Source organism: Pipra filicauda, unplaced genomic scaffold (assembly GCF_003945595.2).
Source record: "Pipra filicauda isolate LSUMZ 115617 unplaced genomic scaffold, ASM394559v2 scaffold76_size2844353_pilon, whole genome shotgun sequence".
Classification (NCBI taxonomy): domain Eukaryota; kingdom Metazoa; phylum Chordata; class Aves; order Passeriformes; family Pipridae; genus Pipra; species Pipra filicauda.
Window position 1 is genome coordinate 505,478 of NW_024104942.1, and position 24,853 is coordinate 530,330.

Sequence of the window (24,853 nt, forward strand, 5' to 3'; positions counted from 1 at the left end):
GACTGAAAACTTGTTTTGGTTGCTTTATGATGTCCTGCACAATCAGCTGTACGATCTAGTCACCGTGCCTCATCTAATATGCCTCTATCTAATCTAATCACAATGCCTCACCCTGAGCTACTGGTTTTTTATCTTCGCTGGCAAATGCACTGCCTTGCTCCAAACACAGCCTGAGTCCTCCACTGCTTTTGAGCTCAACTGGCTTTCAGGTATATAGGGCATGGATAACAGGAGTGTGAGTAGGAACTGAGCCTTGGCCAAGGGAGGAGAAAACTTGAGATCAGGCTGAAATCCCATGGCTGGGTGACCTTTGCCTCTCCAGGAAGGGAAGGCAATAGGATAGAAGAAAACAGCAAGGATCAGCACGTGTCCCTGTAAGCAGGTGGATGTAATATAGTCAGCTTGTTTGGAAAGATCCAGGGTTAAGCTCTGAATGGCAGCTTTGATGTTGAAGGTCTTGGAGGGGAGCTGCCCAGTGCGGGGAGAGGAGAGATGTACCTCTGAACAGCTGGGTGAGAAATGGGGAGCAGGAAATCCTGTGAAAGTGTTACAGCAGCATGACCGGTCTGGCAGGGAAGAGCCAAGAGGGACCTGGATATTGGTGGTTTTTTCTGAGAATGGTTAAATTGTAGAGCCCCAGGAAGTTTTTGATGGGGAGAAAGAGCTTGCACCTCCAGCCAGCCCTGTTTCAAGCAGGTGGCCTGGTGGCTGGCCCAGGCAGCCCAGGGATATGTCCAAGCGAGTTCTGAAGTCTCCAGGGATGAACACATCACAACCCCTCCCAGGCCCTGTCCCAGGGCTGCTCTCACACACTTTGCAGGTTCCCAAGGGAGAGTAAGGCTGAGTTGCTTGAAGAGTGTGGTGTTGGAGGCTGGGGACAGACATGTGCCACATGGCCAAGGAAATGGGAAAGCCCAAAGAGAGCCAAGACTACCCACAGAGTCAGGGAGGACTGTCAGTCCTGCTTTGCAAAACAGGGAGCTGTGCCTGAAGGAGAAATCTCCAAGAGAAATGGTGGATGAGTTCAGGAACAGCTTGTGAGAAGAATCAGAATGAGTAGTAAATCCTTTATCCTGCTCATCAGTAGATGCTCCTGTATAAGAGCAGAGCTTGGAGAGGCTGCAATGCTGTAGTGGACATTTTTGTCATTGGTGCTGAGTGAGAGGGGCCTGGGACAGCTGCCCTGCTAGAAACCCTCTGCAGATGCAAGGGTTTGTATCAAACCAAAGTGCTAGCAGGGGAGACAACGGGGCAGGCAGATGAACCACCAAGGCTGCTGGATGACGCTCACCTTGTGGCAAAGCAGCTGAGCTGCTCACTGTGCATTCATTTCTCCCTTAAAACTGCCTCAAGCACAGCAAACAGGAGGGTGGCTGGATACCCAGCCTGGGGTCAGGCTGTGCCAGGCAGCACAGGTGCTGAACACATACGTAGGATTCTTGTAAGAGAGAAGCTACTAAAGACAAAGATGACTGCAGGGTGTGCCGTGGAGGCACAGCTCCAGACTTGCCCTGCTCTGTGTTTTTGTCTGTCTCAGCAGAAGCTTAGGTCAGCTCAGTTTGGTTCAGTGGGAGTTTTGCCCCTTGGGAGCTCCATGAGTCACTGTGGCTGGCACCTCTCTGCCCGTGGCAGGTGCAGCAATATTTCATGTCTTTGTCATCTGACTAGAAGGTGAGACAACAAAAGCCAGATGGTTTGGATAAGTCATTTCCAGGCAGCAGTATGTGAAGGTTGTAGGGATGCTGCTCTGTGCTGGCTGGTCCTGTGGAACCCCAGGATGTGTGTGCACGGCCTCCAGGCACTGGGGTTTATTTAAAGGCCTTAAAATGCAGTAACACCATTCAGGAGTGGAGCAGATCCTCGCACTACCTACCCACACTCTGCCTGTCAGCAGCTGCCACAGCTCAGGTGTCAGGAGGGCTGCACCCCTGCCTCAAATTCCCTGGATACCTTTCAGCAGGTCATGGCTTCCATGGCTTTGGGCAGCTTTTGGGTTGACTCAGGCTCTTCCTGCTGTGCCCAGCAGCTCCCCAGCCAGATCATGATAGGCATTCTTGTCTGAAGAGGGATGTGTTTATCACTTGGGTCTGGGCTGTGTGGATGGGAGTGGGCAGAATGTGGTGGGAGGGATGACCCAGGTCTGTGTGATGACAGAGGTGCTGGAGAACAGAAAGGTTTGGAGGCCAGCTGTGAGAATGGATCTGTCTCTGGGCCACCTGCCAGGCAGTGGCAGACGTTGAGGTCAGTGAAATTAGGGAGAGGAGGCTGTAGCATGTACATTGCTTCATGTTTAGGCTGGAAGGAAACACCGGATCGGGGTCAGAGGTTGGAATGGCAGGAGCAAAATTGGCAGTTTGGGTATGTGTCTGTATACGGGCAGCAGGTCATGTCTCCAGATGTGTTATTATAGACTCATAGGAGTGTTGATGACATGAACTTCTGGAGGTCCTTTGTCAAGGATGCCCCTCTCGCAGCAGGACTAGTACCAGCATTGATAATCCACCTCTTGGTTCCCAGCTGCACCACGTGGTGCTGGCCATGTCCTTGGGCTCTCCTGCTCTCCTTCCATGCCCTGAACCAGGAGGCTTTTGGATCCAGTGGTCTTATGTGCTGGCCTTGCAGTTCATATGTGAGGTAAGAGGTCCATCCTCCTACCTAAATATTGGCTGTAGGGTGAGCTCTCTCCCAGAGGGCCAGTGTACTGGGGTAGTATAGCCCCAGGGTGTTTAGCTGCGTGGTCTGTGATGGAGGTCCCTGCTCTGCAGGGCCAGGTGGGGTGTGTTGGCAGATGCCCTGTCACATAGCTGGGCTTTTGAGGACCCCTCTGCCATTTACAGGAGGACCAGCAGTCCTTCTGGAACTGCATGTTTGCCTTTCTGAAACCCTGGCACTGGGGTGATGAGTCATCCAGCAGCATGACAGCCCGGCAGGCATCTCTTGCCAGATGCAGCCACCTCAGCCTTGTGGGCACCAGTGGCTTCCTCCCACCCATGTGGTGATGGTCCTTGGCATTTCTGTCATTAACAAAGCATTTCTGGTGCTGTTGGCCTTCCAGGCACAGTGTTTAATGAGAAGAGACAATGAGGGTGGGATATCTCCTGCAGGAAATGTCGCTCCTTGGTATGCACAGTCATTCTCCAGCTTCTGCCCTCCTCTCTTTTCCCAAACTCAAGGTTGGGACAATGCTATTGGGGTGTAGAGCTGGCAAGGATATAGGGGAGAAGGGTGAGCAAGCAGTCAAGGTGGTGGGATTAGAAGTTGATGGTATGGAGGTGTCTTCCCCAAGATCTATTGGGCCCCCATGAACCTATAGGCTCTTAAGTGAAGAGTGGGCACTGACCACGGTGGAGTGAGCTGCTGCTGTTACCCCTGGGCAAACAGAGAGCATGCTGGAACAGCTTTCATAGCATCCTAGAATATCCTGAGTTGGAAGAGACCCACACAAATCATCAAAGTCCAACTCCTGGCCCTGCACAGGACCTGCCCAAGAATCCCACCATGTGCCTGAGAGCATTGTTCAAATGCTTCTGGAACTCTTGCAGGATTGGGGCTGTGACCACTTCCCTGGGGAGCCTGTCCCAGTGCTCAACCACCCTCTGGGTGAAGAACCTTTTCCTAATATCTTACAGAAATCTCCCCTGACACAGCTTCATGCTGTTCCCTCAGGTGGTACTGCTGGTCACCACATGGAAGAGATCAGTGCCTGCCCCACTGCTTCCCCTTGTGAGGAAGCTGTAGACCACTATGAGGTCTCTCCTCAGTCTCCTCTCCAGGTTGAACAAGCTAAGTGACCTCACTACTCCTCTTATGACTTCTCCTCTAGGCCCTTCACCATTCTCATAGCTCTCCTTTGGACACTAATAGGACCCCCAGGTGATTTGGGGCTGGTTTGGTGACCCTGGCCCTGGTTCCATCTCCGGATGTGCCGCCCAGAGTACCACACTTGCAGGTGCTGCTGACATGTGGTGGCTGTTTCCTGGAGAAACCTGCCCCAGCACATCCACCCCTGCCTTGTCTGATCACCTTCCCTGAATATTGCTGATCAGGCAGGTGCTGCCTGCCCACTGCCTCAGGAACTGAACTGATTAGTTGTGATGGGACCTGCCAACACTCCTTGTTACCCAGACCTCTGCCAGAGAGAGACAGGGAGAAGTCATGTCTTTGGCAGGCCTTGCTAAATCCCCATTTTCTCCCAACCTTTCTCCCCTGCTCACATATCCCTCCATGAGGTGTTCAACAGTGATGTGATTGCTGTGGGACCAAGGTTGGCTTTCCTGATGTTTAGCACAGCACTGGTATGTGAGCTGTGTGTCCAACAGTGGCCTGGACACCTCAAAAGCACTGTTTAGAGCAGGACAGGCTGTCCTGGACCTTGCCCACCCTCACTTTGCCAGCATTGCTGAACGCTGACCCCCAGCAGACTCTGCAGGGGCTGACCAGGGTGTGCAGGTTCTTCCCGGGTCTCCCTGGACAGCCCCCTGACCTCTCAGGTCTACGGTTCAGCTCAGGAGAGAGCAGAGAAGGTATTAACAAGAGGGACATCCCAAAGCAAATGCCAACACAGTTGGAAGTTATGTGGGACAGCCAGGCTGGTTTCCCTGGAGCCAAAACAACTGAAGCCAACCAGTCCCCAAAGACTCACTTTTGTCCAGGCTGGAGGTTTCCACAGAAAATTCTGGTGGGGATTTTTGTCTGGGAGATTGAAACAAGGTTTTGCTTCCTTGCTTTGTCCTTAGCAGTTCCATGGCTCCCCCAAGCCCCTGCCTGTCCTTGAGGGCCCTTCTTGTCCCCTGCCACTGTCTTGGCAAGGCTGCTTTGAGAACAGCTGGGCCAACAAGGAGGAGGTCCAGAGTAGATGGAAAGGTGTGTGGGCAGGGTGCTGTGGTCAGGACTGTGTGGAGAGATTGCTAACCTTTTGCACCAGCTTGGTAAATCATGGCTTCTATCTCAAAACACTGATTTTGTGCTTTCAGCTGAGTGTTTGTCACTAGAGGTGCTGCTTTTTGTGACCTGGTGAGGTTCCAGTGAGAGGCTGTGCCACGTGCAGATGGGTGCTCGTACAGCTGCTGTGCGAAGGGCGATGTGAGCACACGTGTGGTGCCTGGGGGTGCTGCTCTGCTGCAGCGAATCCTCTGCTCACCATCTCCAACCACAGCTTCCCACTGAAGGGTAGGATGTGCAGATGCGAGAGGGGCACGGGGGGACATGCTGATTCTTCCCAAATGGCCTGGAAGCGGAGAGGTGGCTCATATCCTTGTGTGTCCAAGGACTGATGGAGCAGCCCTGATGGTGTGTGGGTGTGCTGGAAACGTGACAGTGAGGCAGGGTGTTGGCACTAGCTACCTGGCCTCAAAACCCAGGGTCAGTTTTTCACAGTTCCACCCAGCAGAGAGGGCACATTGTACCGCTGTGAAGTGTGTGCTCAAGGGGATTTGTGTTTTGAAACACAGCAAGGTAGAACCTCACCTTGATCACAGGTTACAGTGTGAAATGTGGATGGGTACAAACAGCTGGCATCCCTCACATTACCCACTGGATTTCTTTGTCACCTTCTGTGCTGTTGAAAGCAGGACTAACAGCCATGCCTGTTTTCCTGGCTGTGCCATGCGTGGCGTAAGCATGGGGCAGTGGTTTCCATGGAGGAAGAGTGGGGCTGCAGGGTGTCTGAGGCTGCTGTGAGAGCCATGCTGCCTGCCTGCACTCTGTAGGTACCAGTGCTGGCCCAGGACAGGTACCCATGTCGTGTAGGAAAGCCCAACTGGTGCCAAAAGTCTCTGACAGTGGTGAGAAAATACCAGGCCCTAGGGTCTGGCACTGCTTGGTGAATGGGAACAGGAAGCCATCAATTTCAGCATAATATAATAAAGCAGAATAATTTATTAACAATGTGTAATAACATAGTTATTGTATTGTTATATTATATATTATTCTATATAAAAATAATTAAAAGTTGTATTATTATATAGTATTATATAATTATTATCTAATAATAAAGCAGAACTTGTATGAAGTCCCACTTCTCTCACATTACAGTCATCTGTCCTGACCTTTGTACTCAGTGCCTGCACAGCTCAGCTTGGTTCAAGTTCTCCTAAACCCAGGTTTAAGCTGTTCTCATAAACTCTTACAGGTGGAACAGACCTTCCTAGGAGGCCTGGGGCTCCCAGCTAGCAAGCCTGTCTGACACAGCGCAACTATCCTGGCCCGATCCCATTTTCAAAAACCATTCTTGTAATGTTCTATTAGTGTTGTTTTTAGGGTACACTTTTTAATGCATTTGGTATTCTGGCTTGGGCAGGCCTCCATTATCTGCCCAGGGCTTGCTGAAGGAGGGAGGCTGAAGGGTCAGGCTGGGTGCAGCCGTGCCTCCCGCAGTGACACGGGTTGGACAACCTTGGAATGGTTTCCGGAGCACGTGCCTGTTCACCCAGGTCTCATTTGACTCACAGATGTAAACACAAGTCTCGCTGCTGAGGTCAGTAGGGAAACCTCTCAAATTGCTGTGCAACTCACGGTCACGTCATGGCTGGTTAATTCAGTCTGTGAGACGGATTTTCTCCTCCACTGAATGGAAGTGGGAGGGAGCTTCCCTCACCCTGGGCATGAGCAGCAAAGCCGTGTGGCGAAGCGGATGCACGAGGGACTCTCACCACTTGCTGTGGCCGCTGCTGAGCTGTGTGGCCTCCTGCCATCCAACCATCTGCTGTGTCCAGGTGAATGGTCTCTCTTGAGTCCACTTCCCCCTTTAAATGCTCACCCATCTCTTTACTGGCCCTTGGCAGCTACAGAAGTGTTGCCTTCAGGAGCCCCTGGCTGCTGCTGGCAGCAGGCACTGAGCTGCAGAGCCCAGAACATGGTGACATACTCCATCAGCCTCTACATGTCACCTCTGCACGGCAACTGGACTAGCTTATAGGGCCTTGCAGAATCCAGCATGGGAATACAAGCAAGGAGACCTGCCTCCTGCAGCTTTGATCTGTCTCAACGGGATGTGGCGCTGAGACCCAAGGCCATGGGACCAAAAGCCACGTGAACTGAGGCCACATGGAGGTGCTGGGAAGAGCTCAGGCAAATACCAGGAGTGTGCCAAGATCAACCACAGCCTCTAGCTCACCTTGCTCATCTCCAGGCCAGATAACAAGGAAGGTGACATGTCCCATCCATGTGGATGCTAGGGATCTCTCAGCTTTGGGCCCTAAATTAGCTCACGTGTGTCCTGCGCACGTGTGTGTCATTCTGGACTGGCAGAAGTGCCTGACAGGTCAGAGAGCCAGGCTGCCATCCAGAGACAGGCTGGAAAAGTGGAGTGACAGGGATCTCACGCAGTTCAACACGGGGAAGTGCAGAGTCCTGCATCTGGGCAGGAACAGCCCCCCCACACACCACTGTGTGCTGGACCACCCACCTGGAAAGCAACTCAGTGGCAAAGGCCCTGAGGGTGCTGGTAGATAATAAATTGAACACGAGCAACACGCCTTTGCAGTAAAGAAGGCGACTGGTGTGGTGAGGGCTGAAAGCAGGCAGAAGGGGATCCTTCTCCTCTGCTCGGCACTGCTAAGGTCCACCTGCAACGCTTTGTCCAGAATTGGGCTGCCCAGTACAAGGGAGAGATGGGCATACTGGAGAGCTTCCAGGGGAGGGACACTGGAATGGAGACGGAACTGGAGCGTCTCTCCTGCTGGACGCGCTGGGGCTTGTCCCACCTGGAGGAGGCTCGGGGTGTCGCGGGCCGGCCAGCACGGATCGCTGCTCCCAAATAGGAAGCGTTTTAACTGCGGAGAACTGTAAGGAGCTCCCTGGCTGTCCCGGCCGGGCTGTGCACGGGGCTGCGGGGCCACGCGGGGGAGCTGCGGCCCCGCCAGCGCGACGCGGCGGCACCGACCGGCGGCGGCTGCTGGGGGTCCTGCGGGGGTCCTGCCCCGGCGCCGAGCATCCCTCGGGGAGCGGGCCCGGGGGTCCTGCCTCCGGTCACCCGTCTCGGCTCCGAGCATCCCTCGGGGAGTGGTACCCAGGCGAGGGGAGCGCCCGGCTGCCCCAAACTGGGGACAGCGGCGTTTGTCCCCAAAGGCCAGGACGTGCCGCCGCTTGTGCTGTCCCCCTCGATCCTGCCAATCTCAGCAGGCCCTGACAATCAAAATGAATGGCTCCCTGCATCCATCGCCGGGGGCATCCCGGATCTTATATCTCCCACCGCCATGCCCGTGCCCTGGTTTGACCCATAATGAAATGGTCTCCCTGCTGCAAGAGCCCCTCACAAGCGCAGGGAGGTGAGAGGCAGCAAGGACATGCTTTTGGGGATGCAGGTTTTTGCACCCACAGCTCCTGGCACAGACATGTTCTGTTGTCTGTCTTGAAGCTGTTAGATTCCATTTTTCCAAGACTTGGTGATGGCACTTGATGGCACTCTTGTGGCACTAGAAAAGAGCACTGTCTATCTGCATCCTTGTGCTGCCTTGGCTTTGCACAAGCCCTGTCACAGAGAATGGGACCAGCTTTGGGGACCCTGGGATCTCCTGCTCAGACCAAGGTTTGGGCAGCCTCCTTCACCTTGACAGAGAAGGCAGATCCACACTTACTTGCTCTGCTGTCCTCCTCAGTCTGTGGGTTTGTCTTGTTTTTTTCCTTGAAGGGGAAATGTTCAGATTTTAGAGATGACTGCAGTGAACCCTAAATGCCTGTCACTTTCTCTTCTTACCCCCAAAGCACAGGCTTAAGCCCCTCTTTAACTCAAACTAAATACCACCAAAAATGCTTTTTTCCCCTTAGAAAAGAAATCAACAAAGGACTTCAGTAACATAGGAAAGCCTTCCCTTTTGAAATACTGCGGTTGATTTGTTTTCTTTTTTTTCCCAGCCTTTAAGGTGATCCTTAGGAAAAGGCTTACGAAGTTTCAGGTGCTGTTTGCTGTGGGAGCTCTTGGCATTGCTCTCACTGCCAGCCCTGGCAGTGCCATCCCTGCAGGGGTCTGGCACTCTGGACCAGCTGGAGGCCCCACTGGGCACGAGCTGGGGGCTTCAGAAGCCTCAGTCTTGCAGCCTTGGGGCAGTCTGTGATGACAGAGGGAGTAGCTGCTTCCCAGGGAAGCTCAGCAATGGAAACAGAAGTGAAGGAGCTGGTGCCCAAGGGAACTATTATCCTTGAGAGAGACTGGTGGGGTGAGGCTCTTAGAAATGTTTTTTTGACTCCTACTGCTCTCCAGTTGCCCAAAGGTTGGCTGTCCTTGTCCTCCCATCCTCCCTGGCTGCTTCCCCTCCTGCTCTGTTCCACTCAGCCTTGCTGCAGGAACCCACATGTCCCTGCCCCCTTTTCCACAGCCTTCACTTCCCAGGGAGGCTAGAGGAGAGGGAGGCACAGTGCCATCCCACACGAATCCTGCAGTCCTGGAGTCAGCATCTTCTACCATCCCCTGTGCCACAGCCACTTCCTCTCTCACACAAGATGTTTTCTTTGTGTCTGGCAGCTTCATCCCCATGGAGTGACCCTGGGAGAGAGTGATGGGATGGGAGAGCCAGAGCCCCCCTAGGGAGATGCCTGGTCCCAGGGCTGCAGGCACCAGGTTTGGGGTGGTTTTGGGACATGAGTGTGTTAAGGACTGGGGGTACTTGGCTTGTGGACAGCTTTGCTTCAGCAAGAGCTCATGTGGCCTCTCGTGCTGCCTGCTGTGTGTGTGGCTTCTCTCTGTGACCTCGTGGGCAGGTTTTGAGGCAAATGTGAGCATGTGCCATATCTGGGACATGGTGCTGGCTTGTGTTTGATTGTCATTGGTACTTTTATAAGGGCATCTCAGGTTTCTTCGTGCTTCAGTGAGGTTCAGGACATCTTCAGGGCAGTGCAGACACCTCCGCAGCAGAAGATGCTGTGCCTGTGCTTTCCCTGGGAACAGCATGTCCAGAACATTTCCGTTTGGCAGGAGGTGCAGAAGGATACAGGATTGCCAGAGTGCAACCGCTTCCCGGCGGCGTCAGCCTGGATTTCAGTGAGCACACAGGTCTGCTCTCATGGCTGGGAGCCCGTCTTGGAAACATGCACTGCTTGTGTGACCCCAGTGTGTGCAGTGTTACTGGAGAGCCACAGTGTGCCGTGCCATGCCATCAGCACCACTTCCCTGGGACCTAAAGGAATGGACGGTGAGAGCCAGGCTGTTCTCAGGAGCCAGGGAGGTCGTAAGGACGGCTTTGCGTCCCCCAGCAGCCCCCTGGCACACCGCAGGGGTGGGAGGCTCAGGTTTGCCGGGTGCGGACCGGCAGTGCGGGCACTTTGGGAAGGCGAGTCGCATCCTCCCGGAGCAGTCCGACGCGCGGGGTCGCCCCGCAGCCTCCTTCGGGCGGGAGATGCCCGAGCGCCTCGGGGGCGGCCCGAGCAGCGGGCTGGCGCTGCGGGGAGCCCACGCCGCAGGTGGGAAACGCCGCCCGGGGCGGCCCCGGTCCCGCCCCGCCGCCCTCTCGGCCCCGCCCGGGCCCCGTCTCGTCGCCGAAGGAGGGAGGACCGGGAGAGGACCGGGGAGGAGGGACGGAGGGAGGGAAGGCCGGGTGGGAGGGAGGAGCGGGGCGGGAGCCCGGGCCGGCCCCGCCCGCCCCGCCGCGCCGCACCTGAGCGAGCAGCGGCGGCTCCGCGCCGGCCCCGGCCCCTCCGCCGCCCGCCCATGGCTCGGCCGCTGCCACTGCTGCTCTGCCTGGCCGCGCTGGGCGCCGGCTGCCGGGCAGGGACCACCCCTGCCGGCACGGCCGGGCCCTCCGCAGAGCCGCTGCAGGACGAGGCGGACAACCAAGAGAACATTCTCTCCCAGGTACCCGCGGGGGATGCAGGCACTGCCGGGGGGATGATGCGCGCAGCCTGCGGGGTGCTGGGGCATGCCGGGTGTACGTGCTCGACGGTGCTGGGTGATGCAGTGCACACCCTGGGTGATGCTGTGCGCACCCTGGGTGATGCTGTGTGCACCCTGGGTGATGCTGTGTGCACCCTGGGTGGTGCTGTGTGCACCCTGGGTGATGCTGTGTGCACCCTGGGTGGTGCTATGTGTTGCTGTGCGTGCTCAGCGATGCTGGGTGATGCTGCATACTCAGCCAGCACCGCCGGTGAGCACTGGAGAGAGTTCATCACCCGGGGTGCAGTGAACTCTCTGAAGCCCATCTGGGAGCAGTTCACAGCCTCCATCCTATCATTTCCCCGAGGAGGACTCGGAAAACGGGGAGTTTCTTGGGAGGGGAATTAGTGGAGCCTCTTTGTGTGCAGAAGGGAGGGATCCAGGCTCTTTCCCTGCCAGTGGGATGCGGTGGAGGTTTCTGTTAGACTTGGCCGATCAGACGGTGTGTGATTATCTGCCCTCGGAAATGGCTAACGCAAGGACTATTGGAAACGTACCGCCAAAGTTATTTTTGTGCTTGGGCTTTCAGAAGCGCTGTCTGCAGATCTCTGTAAAGGAAATTCCTGGCATTGTATAGGGCTAATCAGAAATACTGCTTCACCACCAGGTTATGCTGCTTTTAGGGTGGCTTTCAGTCACTCTTCCAGTGTACCGTTACCCTGTTTGCCTGTGTAAAAAAAGTCTTGTTCTGGGAAGCAGGTGACTTATTGGGTCTTTTGGACGTGGAGCATTAAAAGACAGCAGGATGGTGTTTGTATTTAAAATCCTTTGTATTTAAAATTCAAAGCAGCATTCTGCACACAGTGGAATAAAAAATACCATGTTGTAAGAAGCCAGTTTTTATTCCCCCTGTAGGCAGGGGTCAGAAAGCTTTGCAATCTCTAGAAAGCTTCTTGGTTGGCAGATTTTGGAAAAGCCGGCCAGTTTCCTCGAGGTTCGGGGTATCCAAAGTGTCCTTGTTTTGACCTCAAGGTCTAGGCTGTCCTTGCTGTGCAGGCAGAGGATGGGAGGTTGGCTAACTGCGGTGACCTGTGCTCAGCTGTTAGGTGACTACGACAAGGTGAAGGCGGTGTCTGAAGGCTCCGACTGCCGGTGCAAATGCCTGGTCAGACCCCTGGGCCGCGGCGCCTGCCAGAGGATTAACGAAGGCGCTTTCAGAGCAGAGGATTTTTACACGGTGGAAACCATCACGTCAGGACCCAGCTGCAAGTGTGCGTGCGTGGCCCCCCCCTCGGCCCTCAACCCTTGCGAGGGGGACTTCAGGCTAAAGAAGCTGCGGGAGGCAGAGAGCAGTGACCTGAAGGTAGGAGAGCATCTTGAGCTTGGGACTCTTTGGGGAGAGGGAGGTCTTCTGAAGCCTTTTATTTCAGAGCTGTTTCTAAAAAAAAAAAATATTTCCCAAACTTTTTTTCTAAACCATCTCCTACTTATTTTTATGTCCGCATGTCTGATATAAAAATCAAGCTCAGCTTAAGGGATTGATTCGAGCAGCTGCAGTGGATGATTCACTCGATTGATCCCATGCTGCCTGGGGTCCACCGTGGCTGTCTCTGCTGGAAGCCCAGGAGGAACTGGGCTGCTCCCTGCCCTTTGTCCAGCTCCAAATGTCCCTGGGGCACAGCTCTGCTCTGCTCAGCAGCTGTCAGGTCTTTTTCCTGTTGCAGAGAGGGACTCCCAAAGACCCATACAGAAAAGCTGTTTTGGCTTCTGTGGGCCAAAAGCTGCTGATGCGTCAGCGTGAGGGTGTGTTGCACAGCTGGCAGATGGCAGGATGGGTTTGTTGTTTTAAATGCTGACACTTCTCTACTATTTAGTATTTTATCTCTCTAGTAATACAGAACTCTTTTCCAAACATGACAGTGTTTGTTCTACGTACTCCTGACTTCTGCTGGATTCTTGGTTTTGCTGGTGGAGCAGCTGGCAGCAAACCTTGCTGAGTTTTCAAGTTTTCTACCAGTGTAGGGCAGCAGAAACTGCCACTGGCTTGGTCCAGCCCTGGGGAGTCCCTGGAGCAGAAGGCTGAATGCTGGTGGCACTGGTGTGGGTGGCAATGGGATGTACCCTGGGGCAGCCCTGCTTGTCCCAGCTTTGGGGGGAAGGCAGGCGGTGTGTGAGATGCTGTGGGGCAGCCTGCCACTGAGGCCACCACCACCATGGGCTTGTTCTAATTAATTTGGAGCTTCAGGATGTGTTTCATCTTGTCCAACTGCAGACAGTTAGCAGCTTCTTGTCCAAGCGCCCCTGCAGCTAGGGAAGATAAACAGGCACAGGCAGACAATCCATCATTTCAGGGAAGGAGGAGTCCCAGTCTAGAGTCGTTTGGTGGTCCTTCGTCTGGGGGAGAAGCCAGAATGTCACACATGGTCTTAGATAAGGAGTTGTGAGCTCTGTGTGTTAGGGGAGGGGACACTCTGTAGTCCCTTGCCAGGAGGCAGGCAGAGCTCCTCCACCTCACATCTCTCTAGCTCTCTCACATCTAGCTCTCTCCCCATCCTCTCTGGGGCTGGTCAGCCTCCAGGAGGAGCAGAGTGGTGTGGCGAGCTGCGCCCTTGGCTGCAGCTGCTCTTCCCACCGGGGAGCTGCTCACAGCCAGCTGTGGTGTGAAAGCCTGTCCTCTAGGAACTGGCCCCGGCTCCCCTGCTCATTTCACAAGGATTCGCGGCCAAACGATTTCACAAGATTTATCCAAACATACACACGCGGGGGTTTTCTTTGCTGTGGAAGTCCATCCCCAGGAGCTGTAAAGCAGGATTGTTTTCTCAGAGCCCCTCCTGCTGTCGGGCTCACTGGGAACAGCCACTTCTCTTGGGAGAAGCTGGGAATAGGAGAGGACACAGCTCCAGTTCTTATGTGACTCGTGCAGGAGCAGCTCCTGCACTCCTCAGCGCAGGGCCGGGTCAGCCCCAGGGGTATAGCTCTCTTTGCTGGTCCCAGGAGCATCACCCTTGCTCAGTCCAGCAGCGGGAAGTGCACAGGGTCATGCTCTGTGTGTGTTGTGTTTTACCAGACTTTCTTATGCTCTGACTCAAAAACCGTGGGTACTCCACGTGTGGGAGAGCTGTGGGAAGTTCCTTCCATTATGATGAGTGGGCTGGAGGATGTGTCCCTGAGGGAACGGTGAGAAAGAGGGATAAACACAGAGAGAAAAGTCCAGGCAGCAGAAACGTATGTCTGGGCACCCCAACTCAGTCAAGTGGCTGTGCTGGGCATCCCAACTGAAGATTTCAGTCCCACCTGAAATTAAAGACCTGAGGTCTTTAATGAGGTCCCATGGGAATTCATGGACCATCAGACCAGTGGGAGTGTAAGTCTGCAGTGGATGAAGGGAAGGAAGCATTGAGTTGGTAGGAACATCAGTGTGATCTTTCGGGGAGGGTCAGCATGGTGCTGGCAGGGAGTAGCTTAATCAAAGATCTGTTTTTGTGAAATGGCAACAAACTGCTCCTCTGCTTGTAGGCACAGCGTGTGTTGTGGGGTCTCGGGTGCAGAGTCAGTGCAAGGAGTCTGTGTTCAGGATGGTTTGAAAGGAGGTTAATAAAGTCTGTAACCTTTGCGCATTGATGGAAATTATCCAGCCTGGAGGGAAAGCACATGTCTCCAGTGGCTGTCTGGCAGGCTGTGTGCATTGTATCGGTCGTCTTCATCCAGCCCTCAGTGGAAAGTGGATGCATAGCCATAAAACAGCTCTTGTCTCTTAATGCTGCCATTTTATCTGGCCCAAAAAAATCTTTCCTTTGCTGTCAGCTCCACAGGGAGACTGCAGAGGCTGGGGTGGAAACTACGAGTGCTGCCAGCAGTGCTGCCTGTGATTCTCCCATGTTTATGAAGCTCTGTTGACCAGTTTGTAGCTGCTTGGAGAAAATGTCATTGCCCTGTAGTAATTCCTATGCACTGAATATCCTTCTCAGCCATTGGGACTGTAAGGTCTGCAGCACCATGTGGACATGTGGGGACACATAGGACTGGAGGGAGGAGACGTGTGGGAGCCGAGGCAGGGAATGGGCCGGCTTCTCCTCAGCCTTGCCATGGTCAGCACTGTCCTCTGTGGAGGAGCACCAGGACCCAGACAAAAGGCAGAATGAGGGTACTGCTGTCCAGATCCCCAGGACTGTTGAGCAAGCGCTGATGCTGGGCAGGACAAGGGGACACAACCCTTCCTGCTGTGGGACAGGGGTGAGTTAAATACAGGGTGTCTCCGAAATGGGTGGTTGCAGGAGAGGGCAGCATCTCTCTGATAGAGTTGTTCTCCAGGAAGCAAACTGTTACCAGGCTGGCACTGAATATCTGGTTCTTCACTCTTGCGTTTGGGAATATTTTAAAAATTTTTAACAAGTTTCTTCTTGTTCCAGGAAAAAAAGCACAGGATGGCACGAGCTCAGAGTCTGATCTCAAACTCACTTTTATTTGAGCTGCCTTTCTCTTGTTGCCTCTTTTGCTGGCAGTCGCATCACTGTAGCTAATCCTTTGGGCTTGCAGGAGAGCCTGCCTAGAGCTGGCAAAGAGAGCAGTGCTTCTCCTTGTCCTGCTACTAATCCCCAGCACCCAAAATGTGCTCCCAAAGCCCTGAAGCTCTGCAGAGGTATAGCACGTTGCTCTGGATGCTGTGCTCTGACGGGGACAGCAATGCAGCAAGGCTGTGCAAGCGAAAACTCGCTTTTTAATAAACTTCTTGTACTCAGATGGGTGCATCGCCCGTGACTTTTCAGCTGAGGAAACCACTCAAGGCACACGATAGCAAGTGCTGCTGCCTGACTGTGCTCCCTTTGCCTTGCAGCTGTCTTCCATCATGGAGATGCTGGAAAGTGCCTTTTATGGCTTAGACCTTCTGAAGCTGCACTCGGTCACAACCAAGCTGGTGGGTCGGGTGGAAAAGCTCGAGGAGGTAAGATGAATCCTGCTCTCCCTTGAGGTTGTTGCCTTTGGTGGGAATTGCTTCCAGTTAAGTTCCTGGTGCCTTTGGTGCATTCAGAGCCTTGTTGCTTTTGGAAGAAATGTTAATTAACTATTTGGCTCAAACTAAACCAGACCAGACTAGACTCCCCCCCACTCCTCACTGGCAGTGCTCAGCACATCACCACCCCATCAGCCTTGTCTGACCCTCTCCAGCTCCCCCCATCCCTTGGGGCCCAAACTGGGTGCGGGATCCCAGCTGTGGCCTCACTAGGAGCAGTATCTCCTTGGGGTCAGAAGGGCCTGCTGTTAAGTTTTTCCTCTTCTCAGTTTTACCTCTGTGCTGGTTGCTCTCAACAGGCTGCTTTTGTGCTGTTTGATGTGGGGGCGAGAGGTTCAGGGCTGGTGCTGGGGTACACTCACCAGGACGGCAGGGAGCCAAGGAGCTCAGATTCCTGAAGGACCAAGTTACATCTTGGCCTGCGTTAAAAAAGAGCAGAACCCTCAACCTTCCATTCTTTTTAGAGCAGACTTCCAGTGAAATAATTTTCACTTCCATATAGTTTAATATTTCTTTGGCTAGCACAGCCTAGGGTTTGCAGTTTGTTAAGCTGTGCTCAGCTATGTAGCAACAGGTTGCCAGATTAAATACTGGAGTTTTCTCCCGTGGTCCGTATCTGGGACAGTAATTCCACATTCTTGTCGGAGTGGAGCAGTCCTGTTTGTCTCCAGCCAGAGGCTGAGAGGCGGTGATTTATAAAGCCAAAATTCCACTTGCAAAGTGTTTTTGGGAAGGCATGGCATGCTCCATCCCAAGGTCAGGAAGAAGACAGCTGGGAGGAGCAGGCTTGCCTGAGGGGCTCTTGATTTCCAAGCACAGTAATTGACCCAAAAGGGGGAAAAGGGGTTTTGATGTCTAAAAATAACAAAGCACCAATGTTCCTGTTTGCAATCCCACCCTCTTCCTGTGGTTTAGGGTGTTCTCCAGTGATTACTTGGGTTTGCCAAGGGATTACTTCAAGTGGCGTTATCACTGGACTCTGCTTCAGTGCCAAAGTGGCCCTGCTTACCAGCTGGGTCCTGTATGGGAGGTTCAGAGCCAGCAGTGCTGGTGGCACTTTGGGCATGTGGGGTGACCTTGCAGCCTGGTCACTCTGCTTACAGCCTGTCACAGGGAGGCAGAGTAGCAGAAAGCTCAGTCTGGCTGAAGTAGTTTGGCCAGAGATGGAGCAGTAAAGGTGTAGGAGCAGGGAATTCACAGGTTGGGGTCTTTAATTTCCCAGAAACAGGGCTTCAGAATCATGTAAAAGCAGCTGAAGCTGCCTACAGGCACTGGTCTGGGATGGAGAAAGACAGGAGGAGTCTGGGTTAGATGAAGGTTGCCCAGTGCTCTGGGGCAGGGCCGAGCTGATGCAGGGCAGTGCAGGCAGCAGGTGTGAAACGCCTCCTGCTGCCGGCTTAGCACGGAAATTCCTGTTGAGAGGACGTGGAGGAGGATCACACCCTGCATCGGCCACGGGGTCTGACACAATGGACAGCTGAGATGCTGAACAAGAGCCTGGCACGGCTTCAAAGCACTGCCCTCCCAGGCGGGTGTGCTTTTGGCAGCTGCTCTGCAGCAAAGCCACTGAGTGGCCTCCAGCAGCATCACAGGCCAGGCTTTGGTGGTGCCTCCCTGCTCAAGGGGAGGCAGATTTTATCCCTAAGCAGGTCATAAGCCAAACATTACACAGAATAAATGATAAGGGCACAAGGCTGTTGGAATTAGTCATCCTCTCCAAAGGAGGATGGTGTCAAAAGCTGCTCCTGCGCTGATCCTAGGAGAGCATCACGAGAAGAAGACCTGCTTACTACGGCAAAACACTTGCTGAAAAGTCCCTGCATCATTGGACTCGACCTCAAAACCTGTGACTCACAATTTCTGGATAAAGACTGGGAATTCAGATGCATGTGGAGGGGGCTGGGGGTTAACTGAGCTCAGGATGGAATTTTTGCAGAGATTAGAAGGTTTTGTGAGTTGTTTCCCATATAAAAAGGTCTTTTATTCAAGTGATGTCCATAAAGGGAAGGAACCCCCAAACTCCCAGACCACAGAACCAGCACCTTCTCCAGCGAGGCAGATCCTCTGCTTTGTCTTTAGCTCACAGCTGTCGCATCAGCTGGTGATTTTGAGGTCACAGTTGGAGGTCACGGTGGGTTTTAAGAGAAATTAGTGGCAGGACACTGAAAATGAAGGATCAGGGTAACCACCCCCAGTCTCTGTGCAAAAGTGCTGTGATTGATGTGCCGCCTTACTTAAAGCAGTTGCTGTTTGAGATGTAGAAGCCCGAGGAGTGATGAGCAGAGACTGCACAAACCCCTTGGGTACGGGATGTGCCTGTTGTTGGGGAACTGAGAAGGGCAAAGGGTTTGCCTGCTTGATGAGCTGCAGCCAGCCCCAGCTCCCTCCTGGTTACAGGAGTACTCTCTGAGGGTCACTGGCTCTTGTCCTGTCCCCACATTCTCGCTCTCTTCTGTGGGAGCGAAGGGTGATGGGGAAGAGCAGTCTCTGAGTGCAGGCACTGTGTGGCCAGATAGCAGGGCAGGACCAGGACAGCTGAAACCAGACCAGTGGGTTACTGACCTCCAGGACATCCCTTGAAGGTCAGGCAGGCAGTGACCAGCCAGGATGGCATCCTGCTAGGAAAGTGAGGTTAATAAATGGGAGATGAACTTGTTGCCGCAGGCCAAGGACAGCAGGCTGAGACTTTAGGTGTTTTAGCTTGTCTTTTCCTCTTCCATGACCCAGCAAGCGTAGCTGAAGATGGGTGTTGAAGAACCTCACGGCCATTCTCCTGCTCCATGGGGACCTGTGGAAAAGAGTAGATCTTGGATGTGCACACGAAGGATGGGGTTTCTGAATCTCACTAGGGTCAGGGGGCATCTTCTTAGCAGCTAAAGCATCCCAGCTGTAAACCCAGGATGGTAGCAAAGAGCTGCTTTCTGGCTTCTGAGCTGTGGTTTGGGGGCCATGGAGCATCCCTTGACTATAAGTGGGGTAAAGTCTCCTCTCTTGCTACTCTAGGGCATGTCCAGGAACTTCACACAGGAAGGTCACCGTGCAGGAGCCAGTGGGGAGGAGGGTCTGCAGAATCCCTCCGGCAGAGACAGGGAGAACTGCTCGAGGCTCCTCACCAACAGCCTCACGGACATCGAGGGCTCGCTGCAGCGGGATGCGGAGGCTGCCTACACACACGCAGAGGTACGGCTGCCCAACACGGCTCGATGTCACTGCTGCTGCACCAGCCAGCCCTGGGGGTGTCTCCTGGATGTGACCCCGGGCCGGTGGTTTTTTTCTCGGCTCGGATGACCCTGTTTCCATGCCTCCAATCCAGCCTGCTTCTCTCGGCACAAACCAGCTGCCGCCGGGGCGGGATGTAGGTGGGAGCAGAGGGAGGTTGCTCCCTGAGCCTCCCCCCTTCCCATGGGGTTGTTGGTTTTCGAGGTCAGCAGTGGCTGAACTGCTCGGAAAGCGTGATGTCATTGTGGGGCCGGCTGGGAAGCGGTGGGAAACTCAGAGCCTTTGATTAGCAGGGCTTGGGGCTCCGTGGAGGGACAGCCTGTCGCCTGCCCTCCCTCCCTCCCCGACAATTACCCCTCCACAGAAAGCCCCTGCGCCTGGCAGGCTCCAGGCAGAGGCTGGGCATCCCTGGCTCTGGCACCCAACCCCAGACTGGGGGGGTCTCCGTGGGGTCTGCTCAGCATGGCAACAACCTCAGCCTGGGGCAGCAGTTTTTGTGCAGCCTCAGAGAGGGGTGAGAGGGGTGTTTTGAGAAAAGGTCTGTCCAGAGTGTCCTGATGCATTTGCTGCTTCAGCAGTGAGATGTAGCATGGCCTCATGCTCCTCTTATCCCTGCTGGGCAACTCCTGGAGCATCCTGCCCTCACCTCTGCAGGGCAGAAGGTGTCTAGGGAGGGAAACATCATTTCCAGCTCAAACAGAGGTGCTCAGCTCCTAAGGGTGGCAACAGCCTGCACTTGACCCCCCAGGTGCTGCGGGTCCTCTGTGGGGGTGGGCTCCCCAAGCCCTGGTGGGAAGGGTGGGCTCCCACACCTGCACTGTGTGTTGGCAGGTGGGGAAATGGCCCCAACCGTGCTGTGCCAGCACACTCTGCCCCTGGAGAGCTGTGCCCCAGGCAGGGGATGTCCGGCCATGCTCCCAGCCCCGCTCCCCCTGCTCCCCACGCCAAAAGCTGAGCAGCTGCTGCCTGCTGGAGGGGAGCCAGCCCCAGTCAGGAAGGAGAGCAGAGTGTGGGGCTTTTATTACCCCAAGTGACCTCATTTCCCAATATGCCCCTTTTCTCACTGTTAATTGCAGCAGGGCCCATCTTCTCAGCCAAATGGGCACAGCTTCAACCTTCAGGCTGGCTTTCTGATTTCCTTTAATGAGATGAAATCCTTAAGACATGAGCTGCCGCAGCTGGTCCCTGCCCCGGGGTGTTCCCGGTCCCTGCCTCTGGGGGGGTTCCCGGTCCTGCTGGGAAGGTGCCTTCAGCCTCTCTGCCTCGTGAAAGCTCGGTGCACACTGCACTCTCTCTACAGATCAGCTGCCAGCACTGCTCCCTGGCATGCAAGGGAGTGGATCTCACTCTGCCTGTCCTGCATCCCACAGCCTATGCCTTATTGAGTGCTGAGTCCTGGAATTGCAGGGTGGCACCAAGGATATGCAGGAGCAATGCTGGTCTGCCATCCCTCTGTCTCCTGGAGGGTTTCCCATGTCAGAAGGGACTGAGGGTGACCCTGAAGAAGGAGGGAGCACAGAGCTCCTACCCAATTCAGGACTGGCCAGCCTGACCTACCCTGTCCCCAAAATGCTGCATTTCTGGCCTATCCAGTAACAACATTCTGTGTCTCTTCCAGGGCAAATATGAAGAAAGATTCCTGAAAGATGAAACCATATCCCAGCAGATCAACTCTGTTGAGTCCCTCCCAGAGCTGCACCTCTCTCTGGAGGAAAAGAAGCCTGAGCAGCTCTTGCAAAGGAAGCTGAGGGTGAGGACCCGGCCTCCTTCCAAGCCCACCATTGTCCGAGGGGTCACCTACTACAAAGCCCAGTCCACCGAGTCGGAGAATGACATCGAGGAGCAACGTGAGTTGGGTATGCAGCCACGGTCAGTGGAATGGCTGGCTGTGTCCTGTGGAAAAACCAGTGTCCACCCCTGAGTCCTGCCTCATCCCGTGGGAATGTGTGGGCAAAGCGTGTGGGAGCAGCAGGGGGAGGAGGCAGGAGGAGGTGGGATGACTGGTACTTCACTGCTATGCAGCCTTTGAGCCCTGTATGTGGAGCAATGCAGCATTGTTATTCGGTGGAAAATCCCTGGTAGCTAAAGAAATAGGTCACTGCTTCAGTTTAAAACACCCAACGCCAACACCTTTCCAAAAGTTTCTGCAGTGGCTGGGGAGCCCCAGTGGTCCCCGTGCCCTGGATGAGGCACTCCCTTTGGAATCCCAGGTCAGGTGGATGGGATCTGGCTGGGCATGCAGCTGGGACAGATTTGCTCTCCATCACCTCCTGCTCTGCCCTGCCTGGGGTGGTGGATGTGGCTGTGAAGGGGTCTCACTGACCTCCTACCGTCAGCCTCTGTAGTTCACACAGCCCTTCTCTGACTGGAAGGGGAGAGGGAATGCATGTGGGCTTAGTACAAGACAGACTGCAGAAGTGGGCAGGGGGCCAGCGTGGAGGGGCCAACACAGAGGGGCTGTGGGGGACTGTGGGGTGACACCTGTGTCTGTATTTGGCAGCGGACGAGCTGTTCAGCGGGGACAACACGGTGGACCTGCTGATCGAGGACCAGCTCCTGAGGCCCAACAGCAGGGCGGGCGAGGGCGTGAGGAAGCCCTCCCCAGTGGGATGGCCACCCACCCCTGGCAGTGCTCCCACCACCCCCCCAGCTGCTGACACTGCTGCAACGGCCACGGTGCCCCTGTCACCTGCCACATCCACGGACCCCACGCCAGACCCCAATGCTGTGAGCTGGCTGACCCCCACCCCAGAGACCGTGACTGCCCCAGCAGGGCTGGTGGAGGAGGGGACCCCACAGCTACTGGCAGCCTTGGACACAGCCATGGAGAACCTGCCCCCAGCCACCACCGCTGGGGCCTGGAGTGACATGGAGAGCAGCCCAGGAGTTTGGGGACAGGCAGGCACACCCCCAACACCAGTCAGCCCCCCTACCCCAAAGGAGGGCCTGGAGGAGGAGGACATCAGGAACATCATTGGTGAGTGCCTGCAGGTCCTGCACTCACCCAGGGGGGCTGGCTTGTGCCCACAGCGTGTCCGGCTGGGCTTACTTGCTTATTAATTCTGGAACCTACTGTAGTCTCCCCCAGTTTTAGGGGCTGGGCTGGGCAGGGCAAAAAAAGGCCTCCCTGGACATGGACCCAGGAGAAGTAGCAGCCTCAACTGGGGCAGGGACATGGCTGAGGCTGTGAGGAGATGTTTGCAGGATCTGGCCAGTGCTCCTGGGTCCTATGAGGCTGCAACTGGGCTGAGGTAGCAGGGGGTACCTGCTGGGTCAGTAAGGGGCTGGAGGGGGGGGATGCCCACCCCAACAGGAGCAGGGAGAGTGTGGCCACCCTGCCTGGGGCCTCACAAGCCCTTCTCTGCCCATGCAGGGCGCTGCAAGGACACACTGTCCACCATCTCGGGCCCCACCACCCAGAACACCTATGGGCGCAACGAGGGAGCCTGGATGAAGGATCCCCTGGCCCGGGAGGAGCGGATCTATGTCACCAACTACTACTATGGGAACACGCTGGTGGAGTTCAGGAACCTCGACAATTTCAAGCAAGGTGGGTTTTGCACCATTTCCGATGCCACGCTGGCTGCTGCTCCCTTTGCCTTGCAACTGTCTTCCATCATGGAAGATCCAAGTAGCACCCTCCTTCCCAGGGATACTGGATCATGGGGGAGTGACCTGCCTGGGGACCCCCCATCCTGGGGCCAGTACCTGGGTTCAGAGCATGGGGCAGGTCAGGCTGCAGCTAGTGGCCGTGGAGGGAGCGCAGGCAGAGCTGGGAGCAGAGGGTGCTGACAGCAGGACCACCCACCCCAAAGCAGAGGGAGAGTTTCACCAGCAAGATGTCTCTGCCCTGCAGGTCGCTGGAGCAACTCCTACAAGCTCCCATACAGCTGGATTGGGACGGGACACGTTGTCTACAATGGCTCCTTCTACTACAACCGGGCCTTCACACGCAACATCATCAAGTACGACCTGAAGCAGCGGTACGTGGCCGCCTGGGCCATGCTGCACGACGTGGCCTACGAGGAGTCCACCCCTTGGCGGTGGCGAGGCCACTCAGACGTGGACTTTGCTGTGGATGAGAACGGCCTGTGGGTCATCTACCCGGCCATCAGCTACGAGGGCTTCAACCAGGAGGTGATCGTGCTGAGCAAGCTGAACGCAGCCGACCTCAGCACCCAGAAGGAGACCACGTGGAGGACGGGGCTGCGGAAGAACTTCTACGGGAACTGCTTTGTCATCTGTGGGGTCCTGTACGCGGTCGACAGCTACAACAAGAGGAATGCCAACATCTCCTACGCCTTTGACACGCACACCAACACGCAGATCATCCCCAGGCTGCTCTTTGAGAACGAGTACGCCTACACCACGCAGATAGACTATAACCCCAAGGACCGCCTGCTCTACGCCTGGGACAATGGCCACCAAGTCACCTACCATGTCATCTTTGCCTACTGAGACCCCCCCACCACAGTGGGGCACTGCAAGCCAGGGGCCACCAGCACCTTTTATTATTATTTTTATTGTTATTATTATTTTGTACAAATCGAAGAGTAAATGATGGGTTTTGTTTCAAGCTGGTTTTTTATGGTGGATTGTAGATCGATCCCCAGGCCAGAACCACCCCCTTTGTCTTTGCTGTATCCTTGCTTCTGATTTTCCTTCCCAGGGGAAGGAGGTTCTCCTTCGGAAGGGCAGATGGGCCCTCCTGCCCAGGGAAGAGGAGGTGGCCATGGTCCCCCTGATGATGTTTTTGGCTGAAGATGATCAAGACACCCTGAACCAGTAAAAAGCTGGCCTCTCTGCTGTGGGCACCAGGTCCCAGCGGGATGCTGATGTCTGCCTGCCCTGGTGGAGGACCTGTGTGTCCCATGGGAATGTCCCGTCTCTCAGGACCATCTTCCCAGCTTCCCTTTGGAGATCCTGCTGTACAATGGGGCTGTGAGCGCAGCTCCAGCAGCCCCTGGTGCTGGCACTTACGCCAAGGACTGTCCCCTCCAGCTTGGGCTCTGCCCTTTGCAACCCCCTCGGGGGGTTCAGGTGCACCTTGAGCCCTGATTCACAGCTGGAGTGAGCTGGTGGCAGGAGGGGGATGCTGTAAATACGTGTAGATGGCTTTTGTTTGTTCATTTTGTAACCTAAAGTAGTCCCCCTTGGCATTTGCTGGGCAAAGGCTCCATTCAGCTGGGCACTGGGCTGCCTGGGCAGGGGGCTGTGGGAGCCCCGGGGGCTGGAGAGCCCTTGTCCTGCTGCTCCAAATCCTGCATTGCCTCTTGCTGCCGTGCTCAGCCTGGTCCTGGCTGTTGACCATCGGGATCCCCTCACAGAGGCAAAGCCCTTGCCCTCCTGCCTACCAGCATCTTGTATTTACCTGCTGTCAGTAATAAAGGATCCAGTACCTTTGCAGCTGTTTGGGGCTTTCTTTGGCTCTGGTTCAGACCTTTGGGTGCATGGAAATACATGGGGGTGTTTTGGATTGGTTTTGGTTGGTTTGGGGAGACCCAACTTTCACACTAAACGGGGAGGGACCCTAGGGAGCTCTAGGCCACTTGGAACTGGCACTGGGCCAAGGTGACATGGTCATGTCCAGCCCTGACAAGAGCTTGTCTTTGTGATGTCAGCTGCACTGGGGTCACTTGGGCTGCAGTGAGACCCTTGTGGCCTTCTCTTTGCCAGGCTCCACTGGCAAAGTGGAGAAGCTCATGCAGGGTGCCCTTCTCAGGAGCAGGAGAGAGGTCTGGGTGCATGTGCCATGGGCAGTGCCAATGCTGTGCTAAGCAGAGTCACGCTGCAGCCCAAGAGACAGCAGACACAGCACA

The 24,853-nt window shown here is 55.1% G+C and overlaps 1 protein-coding gene and 1 long non-coding RNA gene across 3 annotated transcripts; one reads left to right on the top strand and one right to left on the bottom strand.

Annotated features, from left to right (window-relative positions):
- Nucleotides 1–3,038: 3,038 nt before the first annotated feature.
- Nucleotides 3,039–3,712, bottom strand: LOC113983798. The gene is made up of 2 exons (XR_003539227.2): nt 3,628–3,712; nt 3,039–3,201 (listed from the first exon to the last, which is right to left on the bottom strand). It is a non-coding gene; the product is annotated as an uncharacterized LOC113983798 (long non-coding RNA).
- Nucleotides 3,713–10,642: 6,930 nt separating this feature from the next.
- OLFML2B (olfactomedin like 2B) lies at nt 10,643–24,438 on the top strand. Of its 2 annotated transcripts, none has more exons than XM_039389803.1 (8): nt 10,643–10,786; nt 11,904–12,167; nt 15,639–15,746; nt 18,819–18,995; nt 20,653–20,890; nt 21,535–22,011; nt 22,408–22,584; nt 22,891–24,438. In XM_039389803.1, the coding sequence occupies exons 1-8, from the start codon at nt 10,643–10,645 to the stop codon at nt 23,490–23,492; spliced, it is 2,187 nt and encodes a 728-aa protein (XP_039245737.1). In that variant the 3' UTR covers nt 23,493–24,438. The 2 variants fall into 2 exon arrangements, with proteins under 2 accessions (XP_039245737.1, XP_027569173.1); XM_027713372.2 differs by having other exon boundaries at nt 20,653–20,881.
- Nucleotides 24,439–24,853: the final 415 nt, after the last annotated feature.